The sequence below is a fragment of the Electrophorus electricus genome, chromosome 18 (genome assembly GCF_041902795.1).
Source record: "Electrophorus electricus isolate QZ-2024a chromosome 18, ASM4190279v1, whole genome shotgun sequence".
Taxonomy (NCBI): Eukaryota; Metazoa; Chordata; class Actinopteri; order Gymnotiformes; family Gymnotidae; genus Electrophorus; species Electrophorus electricus.
Window position 1 is genome coordinate 3,691,197 of NC_137514.1, and position 25,619 is coordinate 3,716,815.

At 39.4% G+C, this 25,619-nt stretch overlaps 1 protein-coding gene and 1 long non-coding RNA gene across 11 annotated transcripts; both read right to left on the reverse strand.

Moving 5' to 3' along the window:
• Nucleotides 1-3,872: 3,872 nt before the first annotated feature.
• On the reverse strand, nucleotides 3,873-8,843 carry LOC118242658 (B-cell receptor CD22). The gene is made up of 10 exons (XM_081701574.1): nucleotides 8,779-8,843; nucleotides 7,913-8,257; nucleotides 7,300-7,542; nucleotides 6,863-7,117; nucleotides 6,504-6,752; nucleotides 5,900-5,984; nucleotides 5,663-5,801; nucleotides 5,484-5,570; nucleotides 5,203-5,265; nucleotides 3,873-4,235 (listed from the first exon to the last, which is right to left on the reverse strand). The coding sequence occupies exons 1-10, from the start codon at nucleotides 8,837-8,839 to the stop codon at nucleotides 4,191-4,193; spliced, it is 1,572 nt and encodes a 523-aa protein (XP_081557700.1). The 5' UTR covers nucleotides 8,840-8,843; the 3' UTR covers nucleotides 3,873-4,190.
• Nucleotides 8,844-13,157: 4,314 nt separating this feature from the next.
• Nucleotides 13,158-22,119, reverse strand: LOC118242626 (uncharacterized). Of its 10 annotated transcripts, none has more exons than XR_014118081.1 (9): nucleotides 21,765-22,119; nucleotides 21,294-21,567; nucleotides 21,001-21,142; nucleotides 20,701-20,806; nucleotides 20,110-20,371; nucleotides 18,974-19,041; nucleotides 18,529-18,668; nucleotides 18,348-18,432; nucleotides 13,158-14,964 (listed from the first exon to the last, which is right to left on the reverse strand). It is a non-coding gene; the product is annotated as an uncharacterized LOC118242626 (long non-coding RNA). The 10 variants fall into 10 exon arrangements; XR_014118079.1 differs by lacking the exon at nucleotides 21,765-22,119 and having other exon boundaries at nucleotides 20,110-20,158; nucleotides 20,272-20,289; nucleotides 21,294-21,756; XR_014118078.1 differs by lacking the exon at nucleotides 21,765-22,119 and having other exon boundaries at nucleotides 20,110-20,158; nucleotides 20,272-20,371; nucleotides 21,294-21,756.
• Between the last annotated feature and the right edge of the window lie 3,500 nt (nucleotides 22,120-25,619).

Sequence of the window (25,619 nt, forward strand, 5' to 3'; positions counted from 1 at the left end):
GAGGAATGCATCCTTGCACCCTCTGGTGGGAAAATAATTAATTGCTTAAACTTATTGGCAGAACAGTTTCACTGCTGTTTAAATGTGAGTACAGAGAGTTTAATTGAAATTTCTCATTATGTAACCCCCCGCCCCACCAATTTTCAGAAAATTAGGAGCAATTCAGAATATAAGGATCAGTAAGTCATGATCAGTCATGTCAGTTCCACTACTGTAATAAAATCAAATCAAATTACGCAACTGAAGCTGACTGACACAATATGTTTCAAAGTAGTTTTGAGCAGGCTGTCATTACAAGTGTCTCTAACAGTTGGATGGTTCTAATGGATGTATCCCAATTGCATAGAACCAGTCATTTTTGTGTATGGTTTGGAAGGACACTATTGTCCCATAATGCATTGCAAAATGGAAAGGGAGGAGCTATTCTAATAAATCTACTCACATCATTTTAAAAAATGGTAGACAATGACAAGTTTAGACGTGATGGAGGCTGATGTTATTGATGGTGGCTGATGTTTAAATTTGACTTAGATTACTTTTACTTTAGTAAAATTATTAATAAATATAATAAATCCAATTACTTTTACAAACAAAGCAAAGAACTTGATATTTACTGAAAATATATATTCGATATAACTAAAAACATGGTTGTTTCTGTAATCCAATTCATAATTGTAGCATCATAGTGGCTATAGTTTTGGCTTTTAAGCACAATTTAATGTGACTGCAAGTGTGTGTGTGTGTGTGTGTGTGTGTGTGTGTGTGTGTGTGTGTGTGTGTGTGTGTGTGTGTGTGTGTGTGTGTGTGTGTGTGTGTGTGTGTGTGTGTGAATCAGTTGCTTAGGGATGGAACCCACCCTGAATGATTAACTGAAGGCCAAACACTCCTGATCCTGAAGAGCCCCCAGAAAGGGGGCAATTCCATCCAAGTACCAGCTGATAAAACGCCAATAACATGAGGTACCATCAAGTGACTACTATAGAAAATTATTAGTAAATAATTATTAGTAAATAATTAGTAAAATTATCAACAAGAGCCACACCTCCACTACATGGATGATATCAAGCTGTATGCCAGAAGTGAAAGAGACATTGACTCACTAATACATCTCAGGATATACAGCAGTGACATCGGAATGTCATACAGATCTGATAAGTGTGGACGTATGAGTGAGGCCAGTCCTGAGAATTCAGCTGAATAGGAGGAACGAGATCTGAGCTATGAACACCGATGATCTACCAGTCATCAGACACCCCGCTGGCATAATTAGCTGGCCTAATGAGGAGATAAAAGCCACTGACATCAAAACAAGGAAACTCCTCACAATGCACAGAGGGTTTCAGTCCAAATCCATCACTCTGAGACTATACACTAAGGGGAAAGAGGCTGAGGACTAGTGAGTGTCAGAGTCACTATCCAAGATGAAACAATCAAGATCCAGTACACCAGGATGTTGGCCTCAAGTGAAGAAGTGCTTAGTGAGTACCTCAGACAGCAGAAACAGACATGTTGACATTTTACAAAGAAAAGCCACGTATGTAAGTAATGTAGTGCAAGAAATAACAAGGACAACAAAACTTTAACAACTTTCAGATTTATGTTCTATAAAGTCTTCCAACTGCCAAACCAGTTTTTGTCCAGCAGATGGCGAAATAACCCTGTGCTTATAAACCCCCTAAGGGTGAGCGTGTGTGTGCCTGTGTGTACATCTGTGTGTGCATGTGTGTGTGTGTGTGTGTGTGTGTGTGTGTGTGTGTGTGTGTGTGTGTGTGTGTGTACATCTGTGTGTGTGTGTGTGTGTGTGTGTGTGTGTGTGTGTGTGTGTGTGTGTGTGTGTGTGTTTGGGTGTGTCTCACCACGTCTCTGCTTTCACACATTTCAGTCAGGAGCTGTAGCAGGACTGCAGGAGGCTGTCAATGATGACAATGATGAAGATTACTCATCTTGTTATCTGTCTCTTTCTCTCAGGTAAGTTGTTCCTCCCTTCTGAAGCTTACAGTGTTTGAAGGAAAGCAGTGGGTGACAAAATTAACAAATTTACATCCTTGTGCATTGTAACCTTGTTTGACAACAACAAGATACAAAACATCTGGGGTTACAATCATTGAATATTAAAGAGAGTCAATCACATTTAAGTGTACTCATAAGTGGGTTCAAGATAACAGGAAGTACTTCTGTAAGGATCCTTGTCAAAGAGCTGAGGACGTCCGTGTTGACTCAGATAAGCCATCCAATGTGAGATACAGCCTGATGGATGAAGGGACAGACTTCACTGTGAGTATCACTTGACTGGAGAGGGCAGACTCTGGTAAATACTGGTGTGAGGTGGACAGAATGTTTAGGGACACATTTAATGATGTCATCCTTAAAGTTTTGGATGGTAAGCTTTTAAAATTAAAAGAGTAAAAGAAGACGTGTGTTTCTTTTGACAGTTTGGCAGCTTCATCTCACTGTCTCACTGTGTGTCCTGTTGATGACGTCTGTGGTTTGGATTCTTATGTTTTTGTCCTTACATTACAAGGGTAAGACTTTCTGTAGAATCACACACATTTGCTTGGACATCTAGACTGCAGGCACATTTTTATAGATTTCAGTCTGTTTGATCTTAATGACACATTCATTCATCACATTTTATTATGTAATGTGGTCTTCACATTTCTATACTTCATGTGTTTGTGTGCGCATTACTCTCTAGCCTTGACCTAAGAGACACAGTTTAGCTCTTCAGTTTGGTAATCCCGAGGCTTCTTCCTTACACCCCATGTGTGGTCTAGACCTGTGTACTGTGAAGCTGATTTTAGACAATATATTTTGTTAAATTCACTGTATAAAACAAAAATGAATGAAAACAGAATATCTGAATCTTTTTCATTGACCTGTTTTCTTTTATCCAGTATGTACCCACCCCCTTTTAGAGCCTTTGGTGATGTCCTGGTGTCATCCAGGAAGAGGACAGATGAGTGACGAGGGGGTTAGCCAATAACATATTCAAGTCATAAAAAAAACATCATGATATATGAAGAATGTTATTATGTCTTCATTTAGTTTATAAATAATTGGCTTTGTGAAATACTGATCCCCAAATGAAGTCTCTAACCCTAGTGTGTTAAGAAGTTTTCTCTGTTATCTGTCCACAGTTTGAGGTGTCTGACTATGAGGGGGATCAATTTGGAAACCAGAACTCAGTGAGCCAGAATCAGACTCCAGAAGCTAACACTGAGCTAGACAATGAGAATATGCCCACTGGTACCACAGACTATGAGAATGTTCACACTGGTACCACAGACTATGAGAAACTTTTCACTGCTATGAGATTTTATGTACAAAATATATATACATTACAGTGATGACTGATTGACTGAAGCACAGCTTTATCTCAGGACCAGCTGTTATACATTATATATTATATCTGTTATACACATACACAAAAAAACCTTTAGCTGCAAATGAAGTAGCTGGCGTGCTCTTCATCATATCTTGGTGCGGATAGTTGTTTGTGTTGCACAGTTGTGTTTCTGCTGTGCACCAGATGGGCCTGATGTACGGCTGGACAATGTTGTGAGATCATTGTGGTGATTATAAGTGAAAGGACATCAGGTCGGGCCGCCGGAGAGATTCTACACCCAGAGATTCCACCTTCCTCTACAACTTCAGTCAACTTCAGTGAACACATGAGTGTGGTGAGACAATGAAACCCAAGTCAAAGTTCACTATAATACCAGGTTGCAAACCTGGTAAGACACATGCACACAAAAAAACACCCCCCCCCCAAAAAAAAAAAAAAAAAACAACAACAAAAAAAAAAAAAAACAGATTACTTTCATAAAAGGTCAGGGCATCTTTCATTTATTCATGCAAATCTTAACATAATCTTCAAATAATCATGTTTAATTACATCGGTATTAGGTAAGGAAATACATTTTTTTATTTCTACAACAGAAACAGCAATATGGCAAATCCTCAAAATTAGATATTTGTGTTATTAAAATTATATATTTGTGTTATTCAAAAGTCCTGACTGAAAAATGTGGAATTTTACATCTTGACCCAGATCCATGCAATAAAATATGGTAGTCATACCTTCAGCCATTTCACCCAACAATCTCTCTCTCTCTCACACACACACACACACACACACACACACACACACACACATATATATATTTTTCATGTAGACTGTGTTTTATGGTTTATTGCTTTTTATTGCTATGGTCTCTGTATTGTTTTCTCAAAGTCTGCAAGAAGAATGAGAGTACAAATGAAAGTGTGCTAGAGCAGAATTTAAACACACACATACATACCAAACACTAATCCATACACAGACACACATGGACACACACACACACACACACACACACACACACACACACACACACACACACACACACACACACACACACACACTGGCAGCCATGCATTTAAATAGTTCAGTAATACTCCTCACTAATACACTTCATTCTAGCACCTAAGTAACTTAAGTAACTTCATACTGATATAGCACTTGTCAGTCATTCTGTTTGTCAGTTTTAATGGTATAATCATATAGTTACAGTTATGGTTTATAAACATATAGTTATAATAATGGAGAAACTCAGCAGGATCTAATTCTTAGTAATGTACACTGTCACTGCCAATGATTGTACCTGTCATGCACTATTTATCAGCCACGATCTAACTCAGCTCTTAACAGCTCAACACTACACAGGATGGCTGCAGCACTGGGTATGGCCACTGGGGGGCAGCCTATTTTGATCACAGCGGTGATGCTCATATGGTAGTGGCATGTTCATATGCAAAACACAGCAGTATCAGTGTCACTGCTGGACTTTTAGTGGCCTGCCACCTAAAAGAATATCAAGTTCATTCATATAGTCAGTAAATGACCATAGATAGATGATGGTTAGACATTTGTGCTTGGCAACAGAAGAGCTGTTTTTGTATACCTATATTGTGTCTCTAATAAATAAGGTTTTTCGTAGAAGCATAAAGTGAGCTAATTCTTGACAGTGTTGTATGCAATGTGAGAAAGATCTGCATTATAGTAATCCCTCTCTTTAGTAACCAAACATGACATGTTCCAAATAAACCATCAATGTGTGGAATTAAATAGGTTCTGGGTGGTGTTATCCAGTTTACTCACTTCCTCAGTTTTCTCAAGTATAATAAAACCTTTTCAAGTGGAATGAAACAGCTTGAACTTACTGTGATGTTCTCATACACAGGACAGGTGGTTGTGTTCAAATCATCAGGACAGGGGTGAACAGTCTGTGTAAAGGTGGCAATAAAAAGCACATATGAAAGTAAAGCATTCACAGCAAACACTCTTGTCTAGAATTACATGTTTGTTGGAACCACACAACAAATGTTGCCTGGGAATCAAAACTACCACCTCAGTGTTTTTAACACCTCACACTACCTGTGCTACCAGGTGAGCTACAAGAGCCACAACAACCAAGACTAATTTTGTTTTTGAAGATACTTACAGCAAGTACATCATATAAATTATCAGAGGGTCTGACTTTCAACTCAAGAGCTGTGTATGCATCATCCGTAGAATCAGGGTCAGCATTCTGCAGAGAAGACGCAGGTAGGAAACAGGAAGCAGAAGCAGGCCTTGATGTAGGCATTACAGTGGCTTTATGAAGAGGCAGTGAAGATTTACAATGTAGATATCCATTGGAGGTCCCTCACTATGCAGAGTCAGAACCTTGGATAGCGCTCTCTCTCGACAACCTGGCGCTGTTCCACTCCCTCTCCTTTTAGAGTCACTGTGGTATTTCTTTCTCTTACTCCTATTCCTCCTGCTCATAGAACACAAACTATCAAATATTGCCAGCACAGACATAATTAATTGCTGAAACCTGTTCTACTCAAGGAAGTTGGTCACAAATTTCTTCACCTCATCCAGAATGCCAGCACAAGAAGAGCAGAGAGCCCACACACTGTTACTCCGACAGCTATATTAAGAATGATGGAAGAGCCTGCTGAGAGATCCAGACATGCACACACACACGTACACATGCACGTATGCATAACAGCAATAACAAAATATATTAACAAAAATCAAATCATTGAATCAAGTCTATGGAAATTTCATATCACAACTATCATATCATGTCTCTTGTATCATGACTATTGTGGTGAGGGTAAGCAGAATGCGGGGACGAGGCACGATGAAACATGCTTTTATTTTAAAAACATGCAAAACATAAGACAAAGCTCTAAGGCTATGCACATCTCAAACACCAACACACATATTACGACACACGAGACATATATACATCGAAGACGATTACACATAGCACGGAACAGGTGGACAACATGAGAGGGCGTGGCAAGACAGAAGAACACACACACACCAAGAAACTTGGGGAGGGGGTGGGGCTATAACATGACAACTATCAGGTTTACCCTGTAAAGCAAATAAATATATATAAACTGTCCTACACACTTTCATTCATTAACTGCATTATTAGGACATTTCTGATTTCTCTGATTGTTACCTTTTATTAAGACAGACACAGTAGATGAATTCTGAGCTCCATGATGGTTCTGAGCTGCACAATAGTAGAATCCACTCTGTAGAACTCTGTAATTCTGTCCAGATCCTACAGGTGAGGTTCTTCCTTCTTTAAACCAGTTGAAGTTCTGCACAGATGGGTTGGCATCACTGTTGCAGATCAGAGTCACTGAACTACCCTCCACTATTTCACCCGAGGGACTGATGGACACTGATACATTCTTTGGAGGATCTAAAAACCAGGAAACAATGGCATGATTTAATCATCAGAGAATGTATTTTCTTTACTGTAACTTTACAAAACACAGAATTGCAAGCTGTACAAAGTAAACATTAACTTACACATAACATTCAGTATTAGAGATGAGTATTTTGATCCATGTTCATTAATGGACTTGCACTTGTATTCTCCACTGTCCTCAGAGCTGATATTAGGAATAATGTGTGTGCTTTCTTTTCCTAATAATGTTTTCTCTTTGAACCAGTTGTAGTTCTGCACAGGTGGGTTGGCATCACTGCTGCAGGTCAGAGTCACTGAACTGCCCTCCACTATTTCACCAGAGGGACTGATGGACACTGACACATTCTTTGGATTATCTATTAGTAGACATTATTGCTTTAAATGTAATATTTATCTTTTATTATGCAGGTAATAAAATTATTTCACTGGCAGTGCAAGATCTTAGGATGTTTATTCAGTAATTCATTTGTTTCACATTTGATTTTATGTAAATATTGGAAGTATTGTATGAAAGCAAAATTAAACTATGTAAACTTACATCTGACAGTGAGAGTTTGAGCAGGAGAGGGGAGATGTTCATATCCTCTTACAGCACACATATAACTGCCTGCATCCTCACTGCTGACTGGCTGCAGATGGAGTGGGTTTGTACTGGAGGATAAACAACGTCCATTTTTGTACCAGATGAATGTTGGACTGTCAGTCAAACTGCAGCTGGTTGTACACGTCAGAACTGCTGCTTCTCTCTCTATTACTTCAAGAAGAGTTTTAACAAGGAGCTCTAAGACAATGAGAGAATCATCAAACGAAACAACTGGAAGTCCATCACAATTTAAATCATACAGGGAAACTTCAAGCAATTAAGAAAATTATTCTGCTGTGATGAAACTGTCTTGGATTTTATTTAAAGAAAAGAGAGAAACAAAGTGTGTAGTACAAATTGAGTAGTACAGCTAATATATCAGAGTAACCCTTATTCAGTTTAACAACTCTCAATAATCAGCTTAATTAAACTCAAACGCCTTTGCATGAAGTGAGAATGTGCATCATAGTTAAAAATAGGCATTAATAAACTTCACTACTCATATTCCTCTGAGTAAAGGACACTATGCATCACAATTAGAAAATGGGGAATTCAATATGTAACCTACCTGTGACAGTGATCTTGACAAGATCTCCCAGCCATTTTTGTTTGGCTACATTTGTTTTGATTCTGAAGCGATAGTCATGTTCATCCTCCTTCGTTACATTAATCAGTTTGAGGGAGAAATGTTGCTGTTTATCTACATAACACTGCACTCTGCCTGAGTCCTTAGTGGGTCTGCAATATACAGGTGTGTCCTGTTCTCTATCGAATGGCTCTTTAACCCAAAATTCCTCTTTGACTTCCAGCCCTGCTGGGTATGTGTAACTGTCATTGATAAACACTGTGGACCCCTTTAAAGCACATATTTCAGTTTGTTTGTACTTCACACTCCATTCTGTTCCAAAAGCCACTGAAACATATAATGCATACAAGAGGTCAACAGAAGAGTCTGGGCCCCATAAGAGAGTGGGAGTTATCTTACAGCTTCACTTCTCTCCTCTCTAACTCCAGCAGCTACTGCAGAACTCTGAGCTGATTCTGAGCTAAACCACAAAGTGAGAAGAGCTTGTAGCAGGGTGGGGGAGGAGCTTGGGAGAAGTGGACACTAGTGACTCTGAACAACTTAACGCTCAGTCACATAATATATGAGGTTGAATAAAGAGAAAAACAAACAAAAATATATCTGCACTTTGTAGTTATAGTGGGGTTGTGAATTTTAATCTTACCACAGTGTGCTCTTAATCTAAGACTGCCCTAAACTTGAGAAAAACCACAAAGCACTCAACAAGCTCTGTAGCAGTGGTGTGGGAGATGTGGGGGCTTTGGTAACCAATGTAAATTAACTAAATGGGAACACTGTGTCAGAAAATCTTTATATTTTAACTTATTAATCTTTATATAATAAACTTTTGATGAAGATTGCAGTCTTACCCAGAGACATGAACAGAGTGATGAGAGTGAGAGTTAGAAGAGGAGTTCTGAGTGACATCATTAAACAAACCTGCACAGACACACAACAGCACACAACACAGCTGAGTGCATCACATTTCTGCTTCTATTTACACTGTTTCAAATATCAGTCAGACTGATCTGATGACAACTGTATTACTGAGGAAGTTTGGCTCTTGTCATCTCATTTCAATTGAGTTTTATTCCTTGAGGGCAATTTAGTCTAGATTGAATCACAAAAGGATTTATAGGAATCCTTGTCCAGACTGTAAATGAAAAAGGTGAAAGCAATTGTGATAAAAAATAAAAACACAAAACCATTCTACCAACTTTAACAAAAGAAAAACAACTTCAACTATTTTAACACCTCATCTCAGAATTACATACAAATGTATTTACACAGTCATAAATCAGATACATATTGTATTAATAATAAGTTTTGTTATGTCCTAATCAGTGTAGAAGACTGAAGTGGCCAAACTGTATGTAGTGAGAGCTTGTTGTTCAGGTCTGTACTAGGAGCTCTATTCTCATATGGTGTCATGCTGGAGAGGAGACCTGCATCAGAAGAGCGGAGTGGGTGGGGCAGTATGAGTTTAGGAGTTCAGCTAGGTAGGGAGGTGCAAGACCATGTAGAGCTCTGGGTGTAAGTGGGTGTCATGATTGACAGCTGTCAATCAATCAAAAACAAGCTATAAATCATTTTGATGGACGGTGTATACAATACCCCCTCCCCCCCACTATGTACTTTCATTGCACCAGAATGATAAATCACTTTATTAGCAAAGTAGGACTGGACACTAGAATGTATCTTGGTCTCAATGAATATTTTCACAACAGAATTAAGTAACAAGACCATGTGTTCTAACCACAAATTACTTTAGCCATCCTATTTGAAAATATTTTTTAAAATGTAAAGAAACAGCAGTCCATCACAGAATCATAGAACAACCATGCACGGTCCCAGATGATGGTAATGCCTGACATTAGAATAACAGAATTGTCAATGGTAATTTTCTACTGGTTCTGCAAATTAGTTGATAATTAGACAATCATTTTCTAGGAAATTAAACCAAAATCTCTATTCTGTTAATCTACATTCTGTTAATCTTTATTGATGTTGCATTAATACTGTTGTGACCTAAAGAAAGAGTCTTACCGTTCTGTGACAAGACTGATCACCAGTGTTCAAATATCAAATGATAAGAACAGAGGCAGCACAAAGCTAAAAAGCTAGATGTGGTTAACACATTTATTTCCTTCCTCTTTTAGGGAGTGCTTGACCTTCCTGGCTAAAGCAGCTTTGTTGCATGCTCATGTGGTTTTTAAACAGGTGTTGAGAAAGAAGGCCATGGCAAACAGGCAGCAAAATATGTTCCAGTGAGTTTTTATTTATAGCTTGTGATAATGCAAAATAAGAAATATGCATATTTGTGAAAAGTGAATTTCAAAAATATTAAATGTAGTCACCTGCTGCCATCCTCCGTCAGCCTTGAGCTGTCATCAAAGTACAAATAAAGCTAAAGACAACCTCAGTCTATGACACTGCACCACCCCAGACCTCCAGAAAGAAGCACTGAGCCAAAGTGAGAATGTGAATAACACTTTAGACAAGCTCAAAGAAATAGCTCGTGTGTGTCACATTATATACAAGCAAAGGACTACATTTTACTTACAAAAAAAACAAAAAACAAAACTTCACTGTTATCCCTACTCTTCAATTCATGGGTCTGTTTTTCAGACCAAATGAGAGCAGGATGTAAATGGGCAGCCTGCATTATGAGGGAGATGATAATCAGACATTCTGCTCTAGAGGAATGCATCCTTGCACCCTCTGGTGGGAAAATAATTAATTGCTTAAACTTACTGGCAGAACAGTTTCACTGCTGTTTAAATGTGAGTACTGAGAGTTTAATTGAAATTTCTCATTATCTAACCCCCCGCCCCACCAATTTTCAGAAAATTAGGAGCAATTCAGAATATAAGGATCAGTAAGTCATGATCAGTCATGTTAGTTCCACTACTGTAATAAAATCAAATCAAATTACGCAACTGAAGCTTGCTGACACACTATGTTTCAAAATAGTTTTGAGCAGGCTGTCATTACAAGTGTCTCTAACAGTTGGATGGTTCTAATGGATGCATCCCAATTGCATACTTAGAAGCAGTCATTTCTGTGTATGGTTTGGATGGACAATATTGTCCCATAATGCAATGCAAAATGGAAAGGGAGGAGCTATTCAACTGAATCTAGTCACATCATTTGAAAAAAATGGTAGACACTGACAAGTTTAGTAGTGATGGTGGCTGATGAATGTTTAAATGTGACTTAGATTACTTTTACTTTACTAAAATTATGAATATATATAATAAATCAAATTACCTTTACAAACAAAGCAAAGAACTTGATATTGATTGAAAATATATAACTAAATACATGGTTGTTTTTGTAATCCAATTCATAATTGTAGCATCATAGTGGCTATAGTTTTGGCTTTTAAGCACAATTTAATGTGACTGCAAGTGTGTGTGTGTGTGTTTGTCTGTTTGTGTGTGTGAATGAGCTGCTTAGGGATGGAACCCACCCTGAATGGTTAACTGAAGGCCAGACACTCCTGATCCTGAAGAGCCCCCAGAAAGGGAACAATTCCATCCAAGTACCGACTGATAACATGCCAATAACATGAGTTACCATCAAGTGACTACTAAGGAGATGCCCTGTCTCTCATGCTGTTCTACATAGGACTCAGCCCCCTTAGCAAAATTATCAACAAGAGCCACATCCTCTACATGGATGATATCAAGCTGTATGCCAGAAGTGAAAGAGACATTGACTCACTAATACATCTCAGGATATACAACAGCGACATCGGAATGTCATACAGATCTGATAAGTGTGGACGTATGAGTGAGGCCAGTCCTGAGAAGTCAGCTGAATAGGAGGAACAAGATCTGAGCTATGAACACCAATGATCTACCAGTCATCAGACACCCCGCTGGCATAATTAGCTGGCCTAATGAGGAGATAAAAGCCACTGACATCAAAACAAGGAAACTCCTCACAATGCACAGAGGGTTTCAGTCCAAATCCATCACTCTGAGACTATACACTAAGGGGAAAGAGGCTGAGGACTAGTGAGTGTCAGAGCCACTATGCAAGATGAAACAACCAAAATCCAGGACACCAGGATGTTGGTCCCAACTGAAGAAGTGCTTAGTGAGTACCTCAGACAGCAGAAACAGACATGTTGACATTTTACAAAGAAAAACCACGTATGTAAGTAATGTAGTGCAAGAAATAACAAGGACAACAAAATGTTAACAACTTTCAGATTTATGTTCTATAAAGTCTTCGAACTGCCAAACCAGTTTTTGTCCAGCAGATGGCGAAATAAACCTGTGCTTATAAACCCCCTAAGGGTGAGTGTGTGTGGGTGTGTGTGTGTCTATGTATGGGTGGGTTGATGGGTGTGGGTGTGGTTTTTATGATGTGTGGAGAGTTTGAAAACTAATAAGATGCTTCTCATCACATCTCATCATGTCTCATCATGTCTCACAATGGCTCTGCTTTCACACATTTCAGTCAGGAGCTGTAGCAGGTCTGCAGGAGGCTGTCAGAGCTCTGGGGACAAAGTTGTCAAATAAATATTATAGACAATGATGAAGATTATTCATCTTGGTATCTGTCTCTTTCTCTCAGGTAAGTTGTTCCTCCCCTTCAGAAGCTTACAGTGTTTGAAGCAAAGCAGTGACAAACACATTTAAGTGTATTCATAAGTGGGCTCAAGGTAATAGGAGGTCGTCGACTCAGATAAGCCATCCAATGGGAGATACAGCCTGATGGATGAAGGGACAGACTTCACTGTGACTATCACTCGACTGGAGAGGGCAGACTCTGGTAAATACTGGTGTGGGGTGGACATAATTTTTGTTAACACACAATGATGTCATCCTTAAAGTTTTAGATGGTAAGCTTTTAACATTATAGAGATCATTTAGTTTATAAAGATGAAACTACCATTTTAACAATGGCTGATGATACAAACCCTGATAAATAATTACAGAAGTGTCTTTTCATACTTCTCCTCTCTCTCTCTCTCTCTCTCTCTCTCTCTCTCTCTAGGACAGCACCACAAACCTTTGCTACTTCAACCTCTCAGTCTCCTTCTCCAACCACAATCAGTTTTGTGAGAAACATTTCAATATCTGTCACCACCAATGCTACAGGTACACACACACAAACATACACATGCTGTATTCTGTAAATAACCATTCAACTAGTAAATTTCTCTGGACTGACGTTTCATCTCTTAGTTTCTGTTCACATTAGTATATCAGGTATGCGATGACCAAAACTCTGGTAAGAATGTTCTACTATTTTATTTTCCCAGTTTAAGAACATTCAGAACCCCAGAACTCATATGCACAACCTCCCACACATGCACTTACAAACAGACACATAATGTAATGTAAAACAACAGGCCTCAGATGTGGTTTTTGTCACCATGGTTACAGAGTAAAAACAAAACAAAACAAAACAAACAAACAAAAAAAAACATGTAGAATATGTCAGTCATTCTTTCAACTGCCTCAGAGGACAACCTGCCATGGTTTTGTTCAGGAAGCTGTGTGAAGAAAGAGGTAGCAGGCCAGTGTATTGTGTGCATGGAGGTTGCACTGCAAGACTCATTAACACATTCAGTTTCATTCTGTTGTGGAACAGAAAAAACACTGAAAACAGTGACTAAGGAAAAAGAGTAAAAGAAGACATATGTTTCTTTTGACAGTTTGGCAGCTTCATCTCACTGTCTCACTGTGTGTTGTTGATGACGTCTGTGGTTTGGATGCTTATGTTTTTGTCCTTACATTACAAGGGTAAGACTGTCAGTAAAATCACACACATTTGCTTGGACATCTAGGCTGCAGGCACATTTTTATAGATTTCTTATACCCTAAGTCTGTATGATCTTAATGACACATTCATTTATTACATTTTATTATGTAATGTGGTCTTCACATTTCTATACTTCATGTGTTTGTGTGAGCATTACTCTCTAGCCTTGACCCAAGAGACACAGTTTAGCTCTTCAGTTTGGTAATCCTGAGGTAACTTTCTTACACCCCATGTGTGGTCTAGACCTGTGTACTGTAAAGCTGATTTTAGACAATATATTTTGTTAAATTCACTGTATAAAATCAAAAAAATGAATGAAAACAGAATATCTGAATCTTTTTCATTGGCCTGTTTTCTTTTATCCAATATGTACCCACCCCCTTTTAGAGCCTTTGGTGATGTCTTGGTGTCATCCAGGAATAAGACAGGTGAGTGATGAGGGGATTAACAGATTCATGTCATAAAAAATATCATGATATATGAAGAATGTTATTATGTCTTCATTTAGTTTAGAAATAATTGGCTTTGAGAAATACTGATCCCCAAATGAAGTTTCTAACCCTAGTGTTTTAAAAAGTTCTCGGTTATCAGTCCACAGTTTGTTTGACTATAAGGGGGATCAATTTGGAAACCAGAACTCAGTGAGCCAGAATCAGACTCCAGAAGCTGACACTGAGCTAGATGATGAGAACATTCATACTGGTACCACAGGCTATAAGAAACAACTCTACAACTTCAGTCAACAGTGAACATATGAGAGTGGCGAGACAATGACACCCAAATCGAAGTTCAGTATAATCCCAGGTCATAAGCCTAAAAAAACTTACATAGACATACATGCACAAAAAAAAAAAGAAAACAGATTACTTTCATAAAAGGTCAGGGCATCTTACATTTATTCATGCAAATCTAAAAATCTTCAAATAACCATGTTTAATTACATCAGTATGAGGTAAGGAAATACATTTTAAAATTTCTACAACCGAAACAGCAATATGGCAAATCCTCAAAATGAGATATTTGTGTTATTAAAATTAGATATTTGTGTTATTTCAAAGTCCTGACTGAAAAATGTGGAATTTTACATTTTGACCCAGATCCAGGCAATAAAATATGGTTGTCATACCTTCAGCCATTTCACCCAACAATCTCTCTCTCTCTCTCTCTCACACACACACACAGGCACACAGACACATACATACGTTTCCTGTAGACATACGTTTCCTGTAGACTTTATTACTATGGCGATGGTCTCTGTATTGTTTTCTCAGTGTCTGCAAGAAGAATGAGAGTACAAATGAAAGTGTGCTGCAGCAGAATTTGAACACACATACAAACCACATACTGATGCATACATAAACACATACAAATCACACAATGATGCATACATAGACACACATACAAACATGGACACGCATACACACACTGGCAGTCATGCATTTAAATAGATCAATAATCCTCCTCACTAATACACTACATTCTAGCACATTTTTTCCTAAGTAACTTCATACTAATATAGCAACTGCCAGTCATTCTGTTTGTCAGTTCTAATGGTATAACTATATAGTTATAGTTATGGTTTATAAACATATAGTTATAATAATGGAGAAACTAATGGATTCTTACTCATGTGTACCGTCACTGCCAGTGATTGTACCTGTCATGCATAATTTATCAGCCACCATCTAACTCGTCTCTTAACAGCTCATGACTCATCACAGGACGGCTGCAGCACTGGGTATGGCCACTGGGGGGAGCCTATTCTGAACACATCGGGATGCTCATATGGTAGTGGCTTGATCATATGCAAATATTCTATATTGTCCTGTATGAATGTGACCAGTGTGTAAGTATATATAGATATGTATATGTGTATGAATGTGTGCATGTATGTCCAGTGACGGTTGTTGCTCTGTCTTGGTCTTAACCTACCCTACATAACGTGCAGTCGCACAGGTGGCTGCAGATTCTGATGAGAATATGCTGTGTGCACATTGGCTGCTGCTTCTCATCTGTTTGCGAGTCATTGCAAAAGCTGATATCTGTCTGTAAAGTATCCTTGAGTTGGAGATAGGTGCTAGGTAAATAATAATAATAATAATAATAATAAAAAATTAACAGCATCATTAGCATATTTGACTTATCTGTTCATTACCTTTTATTATGACAGACACAGTAGATTAATTCTCAGCTCCATGAGGATTCTGAGCTACACACTAGTAGAATCCATTCTGTAGAACTTTGTAATTCTGTCCAGATCCTACAGATAAAGTTCCTCCTTCTATAAACCAGGTGTGTAGTTCTGCACAGGTGGGTTGGCATCACTGCTGCAGGTCAGAGTCACTGAACTGTCCTCCACTATTTCATCAGTTACTTACACAAAACATTTAGTGTTACTGAATGAGGCCCATGTCTATGGTCATTACTGGATTGGCATGTGTATTCTCCACTGTCTTCAGCATAATACAGTCTGGCATAGCCAGTGACTCCTAGGAATAGGCTAGGTGACAACCAAGAATACGTTGGTGACTACTGGAAAGACAGTTGACGGCACGGAAAGATGGCACAGGGGACAAGAAGGGTTAGCAACCCAGCCTGTATATTTAGTGAGAAAGGACCCCACCAAGTTACGGAAAGCCCTGAAGAGAGATACCCCCAGGAGATCCTGAGATTGGGGGGGGGAATGAGATCTCTAATCGAACTGATAAATGGTTAACAACTCATGCAAACGGACTGGCCACGAGTGTAACATGCATTTGCGAAAAGCTGCGCAAGAACCAACATGGCCTCAGAATTCATCAGGCCAGAATGAAATGTTTGGTGCAGGAGACCAAGGTGCAACGCACAAGTCCTGAACCTGGTGAGACACAGGAAGAGCCCGGCCAGGAGTCACCCCACAGAGCCAAGTCCCTCCATGCTCCTGTGTCTCCTATTCCAAGCAGAGTAGTTCCACAGCAGCGGATAAAGTGGCCCCCAGCCAGTAACCAGAGTGTGTGGCTGCAGTTTAACAAGGACGTGTCCAACATCATTCAAGCTATGGCCAAAGGAGATGCAGACAGTCGACTTCAAATAATGACTACCATACAACAAGCCCACCACCTATAGCATGAATCGCAGGGCCAGAAAACTACATCAACTGTGCCAGGAGCTTCGAACCCTCAAGAAACAGTACAAGAAATCTAATAAGAAGAAGCAGGCATTAGAAGAACTGCAGAATTTTCTGAGGAAGAAACTGATGACCATATGCAGAGCAGACTGGCATAGGAGGTGGGGAAGAGAGAGAGCCAGGAAGCAAGCCACCTTCATTGCCAATCCCTTTGAGAAGATAAAAAATCTGCTTGGAGGCAAACACAGTGGCTACCTAGAGTATTCAAGAGAGGAAGTAAATTGTTTCCTCCTGAGCACCCTGAGAGATCTGTTGAGGGAGCAAGAGCTTGAGCCCAACAAAGCTCTCATCAGCCCTGCCCCCCAACAACAGAGTTCGAACTGAGGGAGCCGATTCTGAAGGAGGTGGAGGAAGTGATTAAGAGAGGTCACTCAGCATCCACTCCAGGCCCCAGCAGTGTACCCTACCTGGTCTATAAGTGTTGTCCTGAACTTCTCCGGCACTTATGGAGGATCTTGAAGATATGGCGAAGGGGGAGAGTCACTGACCAGTGGAGGTGTGCTAAGAGTTGGATCCCAAAAGAGGAGAACTCGAGAAACATCAACCCGTTTCATTCAATTTCATTATTTAGTGTGGAAGGGACGGCGTTTTTTAGTCTCACGAAGACTGACCAAGTTTCTCCTCAAGAACAACTTTATTGATACCTCAGTACACAAAGGTGGGATTCCTGGATGTTTGGAGCACACAGGGGTAGTTACACAGCTCATCAGAGAGGCTCAAGAGAGCAAAGGTGGCCTAGTTGTGTTGTGGTTGGACCTGACCAATGTTTATGGGTCCATACCACAAGCTGGTTGAGCTAGCACTTCACCGCCACCATGTTCCCAGTAAGATCAAGGATCTGATCCGAGATTACTACAATAATTTCAGGATGTGGGTCACTTCTGGGTCAGTAACATCAGACTGGCATCGTATTGGGAAAGGAATAATAATCTCTTTGCCCTTGCCATGAACATAAACTTTAGGTATAGTCCTAAAGGTAATTTGATTTAGCTTTTAATAAATAAATGACTTGCATCTGACCGTGAGAGTTTGAGCAGGAGAGGGGAGATGTTCATATCCTGTTACAGCAAACCTATAACTGCCTGCATCCAAACCTATAACTGCCTGCATCCTCACTGCTGACTGGCTGCAGGTGGAGTGGGTTTGTACTGGAGGATAAAGGATGTCCATTTTTGTACCAGATGAATGTTAGACTGTCAGACTGCAGGTGGTTGTACATATCAGAACAGTGGTGTGTCCCTCTATTACTGCTTGAGAGGTGTCTACATGGAGGTCCAATTCAAAGAGATCATCAGATGTGTCAAAGCAGAGAAAACACCAGCAGTGCAGCTCTAGACCAGGACAGGAGCTGAAAAACCCTGATGTTGCAGTGGAATAAAACCTCTGATGGAGCTACATGAATATGTCACTATAAATCACTATGATACCATGAAGATTAAAGTGACATGATAGCTTGTGTTGTTAGCAGGATAATGTGGTGATTAAACGTACCTGTAAATTTCAGCTGTATTCCAGGAATACCCACCCATTTCTCTGTGCGTGTTTGGATTCTGTAGCAGTAATGGTGTTCATCCTCCTTCAACACATTAGTCAATCAGAGGGAGAAGTGTTACTAGACCCTTCCTGAATACTCAGGAAGATCAAGCAGAGAAACTGGTTCCACATACTTAACTGGGTCTATATACCAAAAGGCTTCTGTCACTGTAAGATGGTCTGGGTGTGTATAAGAGCCATTCTTAAACACAGTGGACCCTTTTAAAGCACATATTGTCTCTTTGCTGTATTTCATAGTCCATTTGTTTCCAGAAGCCCCTGTAAAATATGATCCATATAAGAGATCACAGGTTAACGTAACTTACTAACTTACTGCTTCTCTGTCCTTGCAGCCCTCTACTCCTAAAAGAACACTGACCTAAATGTGAGAAAAACCACGAACCACTCAGTGAGCACTGCAGTGGTGGAGAGGGGCATGTGGGGGGATTTGGCAACCAATGGAAATGGACTTCATTGAATGTGAACAATGCATTCAGTTATGAAAAGATGATGCATTAATGTAATCATGTTGAGGCATCATTGAGCAGTTTCTTTTTAAAAGGTGTGATTGGGTCCAGACTTACCGAGAGTGATGAACAGAGTGATGAGAGTAAGAGTTAGAGGAGGAGTTGTGTGACATCATTAAAAAACCCTGCGCAGACACACAATAGCACACAACACAGCTGAGTTCACCACATTTCTGCTTCTGTTTAACTGACTGGTGAACATTATTGTTACTAAAATATAAAACAATCTTGTCAGTCATGGATACAAAAATAGTATTTCATTTACCTGTTATCACATGTTTTAGCTCAGTGTAATTTTATTTTAGTTGTAGAGAAATATTTTTTAAACAATGTTGTTACAAATGTTTTTCAGACATGCATGTACAAATACTAAATGAAAAAGATGCAGGTGTAAGGCCCGATTGTAAAAAAATATATACATTATTTTTAAAAGTGATTCTTTAACATTTATAAAAGCTTATAAATAGCTTTGATGACATTTATTTGATATATATATATATATATATATATATATATATCTCTAAATAAAATTATCAATATATATTGGGTTGTATTACCATTTACTGTAAGTGTTATGCGCGAGTTCCATCTGTGTCATATGTGTTTAATGTTAATAAACATCCGGCCCTGCGCCCTGTGGCACTCGGGCCAGCTACATTACAGCATGTGTATGTATGCCACGCAGAGGAGGTTTTTTGGATTGTACTGTGCATGGACATCACTGGACCAAATTCTTATTTTTGTCCTTATTTTTTACTTCTCTAGTAACACGTTTATCAGCTTTGGATGTTTCTACAGTTCATGTATGAACTGTCTACAAGATTCCAAGAGCAAGCCTGTCACGTAATGAATAAACCGGCAATATTACTGCAAAACCGAGTTGAGTCGAGTCTGACTCGCGTCTCCTCCACATGCGTCACAGGCTTCTCGCTACCAATTCCAAAACTTCCCGCTAATCGGGGTTGGAGTGTAACTTAAATAGGACTAACTCCAAAGCTTTACACCACACACATCAGATCATGCTTCAAAGCCTGTAAAAGCATCAAAACATGCTTAAAGGATTGTAGCCATTATGATGTTACAATTATGAACTGGATTACAAAAACAACTTTGAGGTATATTGAATGTATATTTTCAGTAAAGATCAAGTTATTTCCTTTGTCTGTAAAGGTAATTTGATTTATTGTGTGTACCTCACTGGTAGCGTGTTGTACTCAGGAGAGCTGGAATAAGAATCCAAGGCTGTGTACATGTCATCAGGAAGACACAATTTTGAGGCAAGACAGACCATGTTAGTATCAGTACCTTGGACAGCAGCCTCACTCCTGCGCTAAGCTTTTCTGCATCACACATACCATTTAATACACTGCCATCTAGAGGAAGAGATTTGTAATTACAGGCACATGATCAGGATCAACAGAATCTTTCCTGATTTGTAAGATTCACATGGTTCATCTAAAAGAAACATATACAAATTATACAGCAAATTACAAAGTATTCTGGAAATTGGTAACAATGCAGGAATAGTGTCTTTCACGTAAATTATAATTAATGTAGCTTCTTCACTGGTATATTAGATTGAAGACAAGGTAGAAGTACATCAGTTATAAACGAAAGCAAACAATCAGCACTTACACAGGTAAAATTTTAAAGCAACATAAGGCAGCTCTTAATTTTAATTAAGACAAATGGTATAAATGATATGTGCATGTGCAACAAGTACTGGAAAAAAAAATGTTTAAGAATGCCAGAATTCCCGCTGGGGTCACGATCTCCCTGCTTACCGATCTCATGTCTTTGTTTTTGTAGCTTCAGAGATGCTTCGAGTTTTATACAGACTGTGTTACTGACGATTCATGTTCAGTAATGTCCCTGTGGGGTGGAGAAGCGCTGTAAAAAGATTTGGAGAAGTAAAAGCTGAGTTCATTGTATTCACTTCTTTCTACTGTGTCCATTTCTTTTTTCATTAAATATCAAGTTTATTAGGCGAACCCTGGTGAAGCTCAGTTGGTGACAGCGGTGTTTATTCACTTTCTTTGGGACAAATGAACGAAAGTGTGCGGGTTGAGAGTAGTTTAGCTTACTCGGTATAGTTAACTTGGCTCCAATGGGAAAGGAAACCAATGCGCCATCACATGTGGAAAAGAAGAGATCAGATTGTTCTCTGTAGTCCAACTTTAGTGGCAGGTACAGCGAGTGCGACCTCATGGACTCTGCTTTATATTTCTGGAAGGCGATAAAAACGCAGCATTTTATTATTCACCAAGTTTCATTATAGTAAAAACGTAATTCAGTGTGAGCGTGGTGATTAATAAATTTATGAACAAGATCAATGTGATTGTCACGGTTGGCCGGTCATACGCCAGAGAGAACTCACCTATTTTAGATAGGGGCCGTCCTACACCCCTACCTCGTTCTCATCAATTACACAAACTGTCTTCGCTATTAAATCTACAGCTCTACGGCTACCTGCTGACGTTGGGTACTGCAAGTAAAATACGGTTTGGCGGCTCTCTGCTCCGCTCTGGACTGCAGCCGACTACTCTGGTTGGCCACCAAGTCGAGACGCATGTTACCTCTAACAAGAATGTTGAATTGCGTGGAGTCCCAAGGAGGTTCGGACCGGCTCCAATAACTGAACTCATGTTACGCTTCCAACAGGAACAAGGCAAAAGGTAGAATGCAAAATGCAGGAGGCGGTTTATTTCATGAGGAAACACGAAAGGTAAAACAAACAGAGAATAAGGGTTGCTAAGGGTAATCTAACACAGCTGAAGTACACAAAAAAAGCAATGACGACGACAGTAAAACAAGAATAAGGCAAACCTGACAGAAAGACGTCCCTTACCACAATTACCAACGCGTAGAAGACAAACCCACAGGGCTTAAATATCCAAGACAATCAGACACTAAACAGATAGAGGTGAACATGGGAACAGCGGAAAGTAAAACAAGGAGTGGAATAGGGGAACAGACGGGGGCGGAGAAAACGAAACTAAGGCATGGAACCAGGCAGCGCAGGAAGACCGGGAAACGGTGACATCAGGGACGTGAGGAGGGTGGCCATTCGTGACAAACAAACGCTGCATAACCGCTGATGTATATTGTCACAGGACGTTTGAATCGTGATTATGATTTGTTCTTCCAAGCTCCCGAAAAACTGGATATTTGGATATAGTTCTTCATCTATACTTTCATGCTATACTTTCTCTTTCTCATCAGAAAACGTTTCAGTTTTATTTTATTTAAAAGCGTATTTCTGTGAGGGTAGCGACGTCACAGAGGAAGTGGGAGGCAAGGTCGAGCTAAAGAGCTCTTTATTCTCCATGGTCACATGAAAACACTCACAAAATGGACAAAAAACAAGTATACTTCATATAAGGACCTTGGAGAAGCGATGCACGGGATGAGTCTCCCGTCTAGTGCAGCGCCTTCTCCAAGAAAAATATGAAATGCGAATTAAAATCTCCAAGTGGTCCATTGTCGTCTCTGCTGTTGTATTATGGCTATTGTATTGTGTAACATTTAATTTTGCTTTTAGTGTTAATTCCGTCAAATATATTATATAAACCCATCTAAGTGTTATTGTTTTCCTCAGTGTTCAGAAATTGTGCAAGGCGAATCCAAATCGTCAAAAGTGCTCTCATAGCACGTCTAGCCGACGTCGGCACGATGTGTACGGTTTGCTTCTGGGAAACGTAATACAGAGTTCGTTTGCTAATTGGGAAGACCTCTTATCAACGTCGTTTTTGGATCAAGTGACATGTCCAGCCAACCTTATACCAATACTCTTCCCACACTCTGAGCACTGATACGGCTTCTCTCTGTACGAATGCGATGGTGTCGCTGGAGATCATCCCGTCTACTAAAACTCTTTCCACACTCTTCTTTTCCGAGACTTTCTGCGATTGTCCGTGAGGTGTGTTGGTGTGGACAGTAACAGCGAACATTTGTGGCGTATTGAAGATTTTTTTAGGAGCCAAATTCTCATGTTTAATTTCTCCTGATTTCAGCAATCTGACATAGTCCTCATGATGGCACGCACGCACACACACACACACACACACACACACACACACACACACACACACACACACACACACACACACACACAGTGCAGTGATCAATAAACAGAAAGGTTTTCTCCATGAATGTGCAGCCATGGCACTTGCTGCATGTGAAGATTGAGGCTCTCAGTGGCTTGAACTACAGGAATAACACTGTACTGTTTCATGACATGTCATGTGTGTGTGTGTGTGTGTGTGTGTGTGTGTGCACGCATTTGTGGAAAAAGGAGAGAACAGTGCAGTAAAACAGAATGCACTAAAATTAATACACTAAAAATAACATCATTAAATACACCACAGACAGTTCCCAAGTTTAAAACCTCAAAGCTGTTTCTTCTGAGTTTATTTTTCTCTGTTAGATAAAGATAAAGAAACCAGGAACAAGAAAATAATGTGATGACAAAGAAAGACTTACAAAGGACTAACAAGAAATTGGTGTGGAACATCACTGCTCCCTCTGTACAGAACACTCAACCAATGATGAACACCCTGTGTTAGCCACAGACTATGCTTTGAAACACCAGCCACTCTTACTCCAGCTACTATATATTTACACACACACACACACACACACACACATATATAGATAGATAGATAGATAGATAGATAGATAGATAGATAGATAGATAGATAGATAGATAGATAGATAGATAGAGAAAGCGAAAGAGAGACAGAGAGAGAGAGAGAGAGAGAGAGAGAGAGAGAGAGAGAGAGAGAGAGAGAGAGAGAGAGAGAGAGCGGCCTCTGATAGAATATTTTCACTGATTCTAGCCTTGAGCGCTTCTGAAATGAGATTGATGGTTTTATTCCAGTTGGAGCCACACCTCCCAGCATTTGTGTCTCTGCCACAAGTGCCCCAGTCACCACTGGGACAACCTTTTTGATAACACACACAGATTTGAAGTTGTTCAGATTATATTTCTTACATATGTTTCTATACATGGTCTCTGCCACTTGGTCAGGTCTCTTAATATTTGCTTTCCCTGCAGGCATCTTGTGTTAGTGTTACTCTCAGAGACTCCTTTGTACAGTCTGCATCTTGTGTGGTGTAAGGCACCCCTGTTACAATTAACATAATGCTTAGTTCTTGTATTTTTACTACCATGATCAGTGACACAGTACTGTCTTTCAGTCCTACCTTTTCCAGACATTGGTCAGATTGTCTTGTCAGCCACTTCTGCTACCTGTCAGTGTTGAATTCCATGTAGGTAATCCTGCCATGACACCTCCACTATTTTCACGGTAACTATGTCCTCCTTCTGACTGGGACATGCCCTCATCAGCCCTTCCTTGGGGTCCTGTGTTTGGATGTAGTCTTGGATATTTCGTGTCACATTCTGAACAGTGGTGTTGAGCCTTCTGTCTGGTGTACAGTCTTTGGTTGTTAGCTCTTGGGTGATGATGAAGAAGATTTTGGTGAGTGGTTTGGTAGACTATAGAGTCTACTCCCCCTTCACTTTCAAGTTCCTTGTCTAGTTAGATTGCTCTACAGTGATATGACCACTGGTGCTAAGAGGCCTGGGTCAAGTCAACTATTCCATTACAGTGCTATAACATTTCATGGAAAATAATCTGTAATAATTATATTACACTGAGTGTGGTTTGCCATTTACTATCAATGTGTTTCATCACCTTTAAGTTTTGAGATTTAGAATTTATATTAGAAATGAAGAGTTCTACTAGAATTCAACACATAGTGCTTGTATGATCCAACATTATTTTCCAAACCCTTTGTGAACTTTTGAGCAAAATAGTGAGGCATGAGTGAAAGGTAACTAATAGACAAAACAGGAGTTAACTGAGGGGAACATGTTACATAAAGCAAAAAGATTTCAAAAGGGAAAAAGGATTAAGTAGTCCTTGTGGCTTGCTAGATTTTTTATTAGAATAGAGAATAGTCAGTGTGAAACACTGGAGATGCCTGTGGGCACACGCATTTTAAAGCTCATTTTTGAATGATTTGTACTTCTTCATTTTAACACTATGCATCTTAAATTGTACACATAGCACAATGATCATTCAGGATTCAAAGTAAAGTAGACAATTGGGAAAAGACATCCATTCACATCTAAGCTTATTTGTCCATCATTTAGTTACATTTGAGCTCATCTAATACTGAAGAACATGTTAAAAAAACATAAAACGCCATTGATTTTTTTGGGTGTATAATGTGTCTATTGATGCTGGAGATCCAGTTTCACTCAAACTCTACATTTCCTGATTCACCAGGGTCTTGCGTAATAAACTGAAGTTTTGAGCACATACATGAAATGACTAAATGGCTACATAATGTTTTACAGTAGGTGTCCTAGACTTCTCCTTAGTGTCCCAAAACCTCTCTAAATGCACTCAAAGTCATCAATCACTATACATCAAGTCTGCATGTTTCTTTTTTGCTAAAACATCACAGTAAGTTACTTTAGTAAGTTCCACAACAATATGAGCTACATAGCATCATTGTTGGCATCATTGCTAATACTGTAAATGCTGTAATACTGTAAAGCAATAGTATACTTTCTCATTTATACTTACAATTTGTAGCAGGATTACGATTTTTTCAAGCAGTGAATGGTAACATCCAGTGATTTGCTATGAAAACATCGAAGCTACTTCATGCTAGCAGCACGCAAGCAACT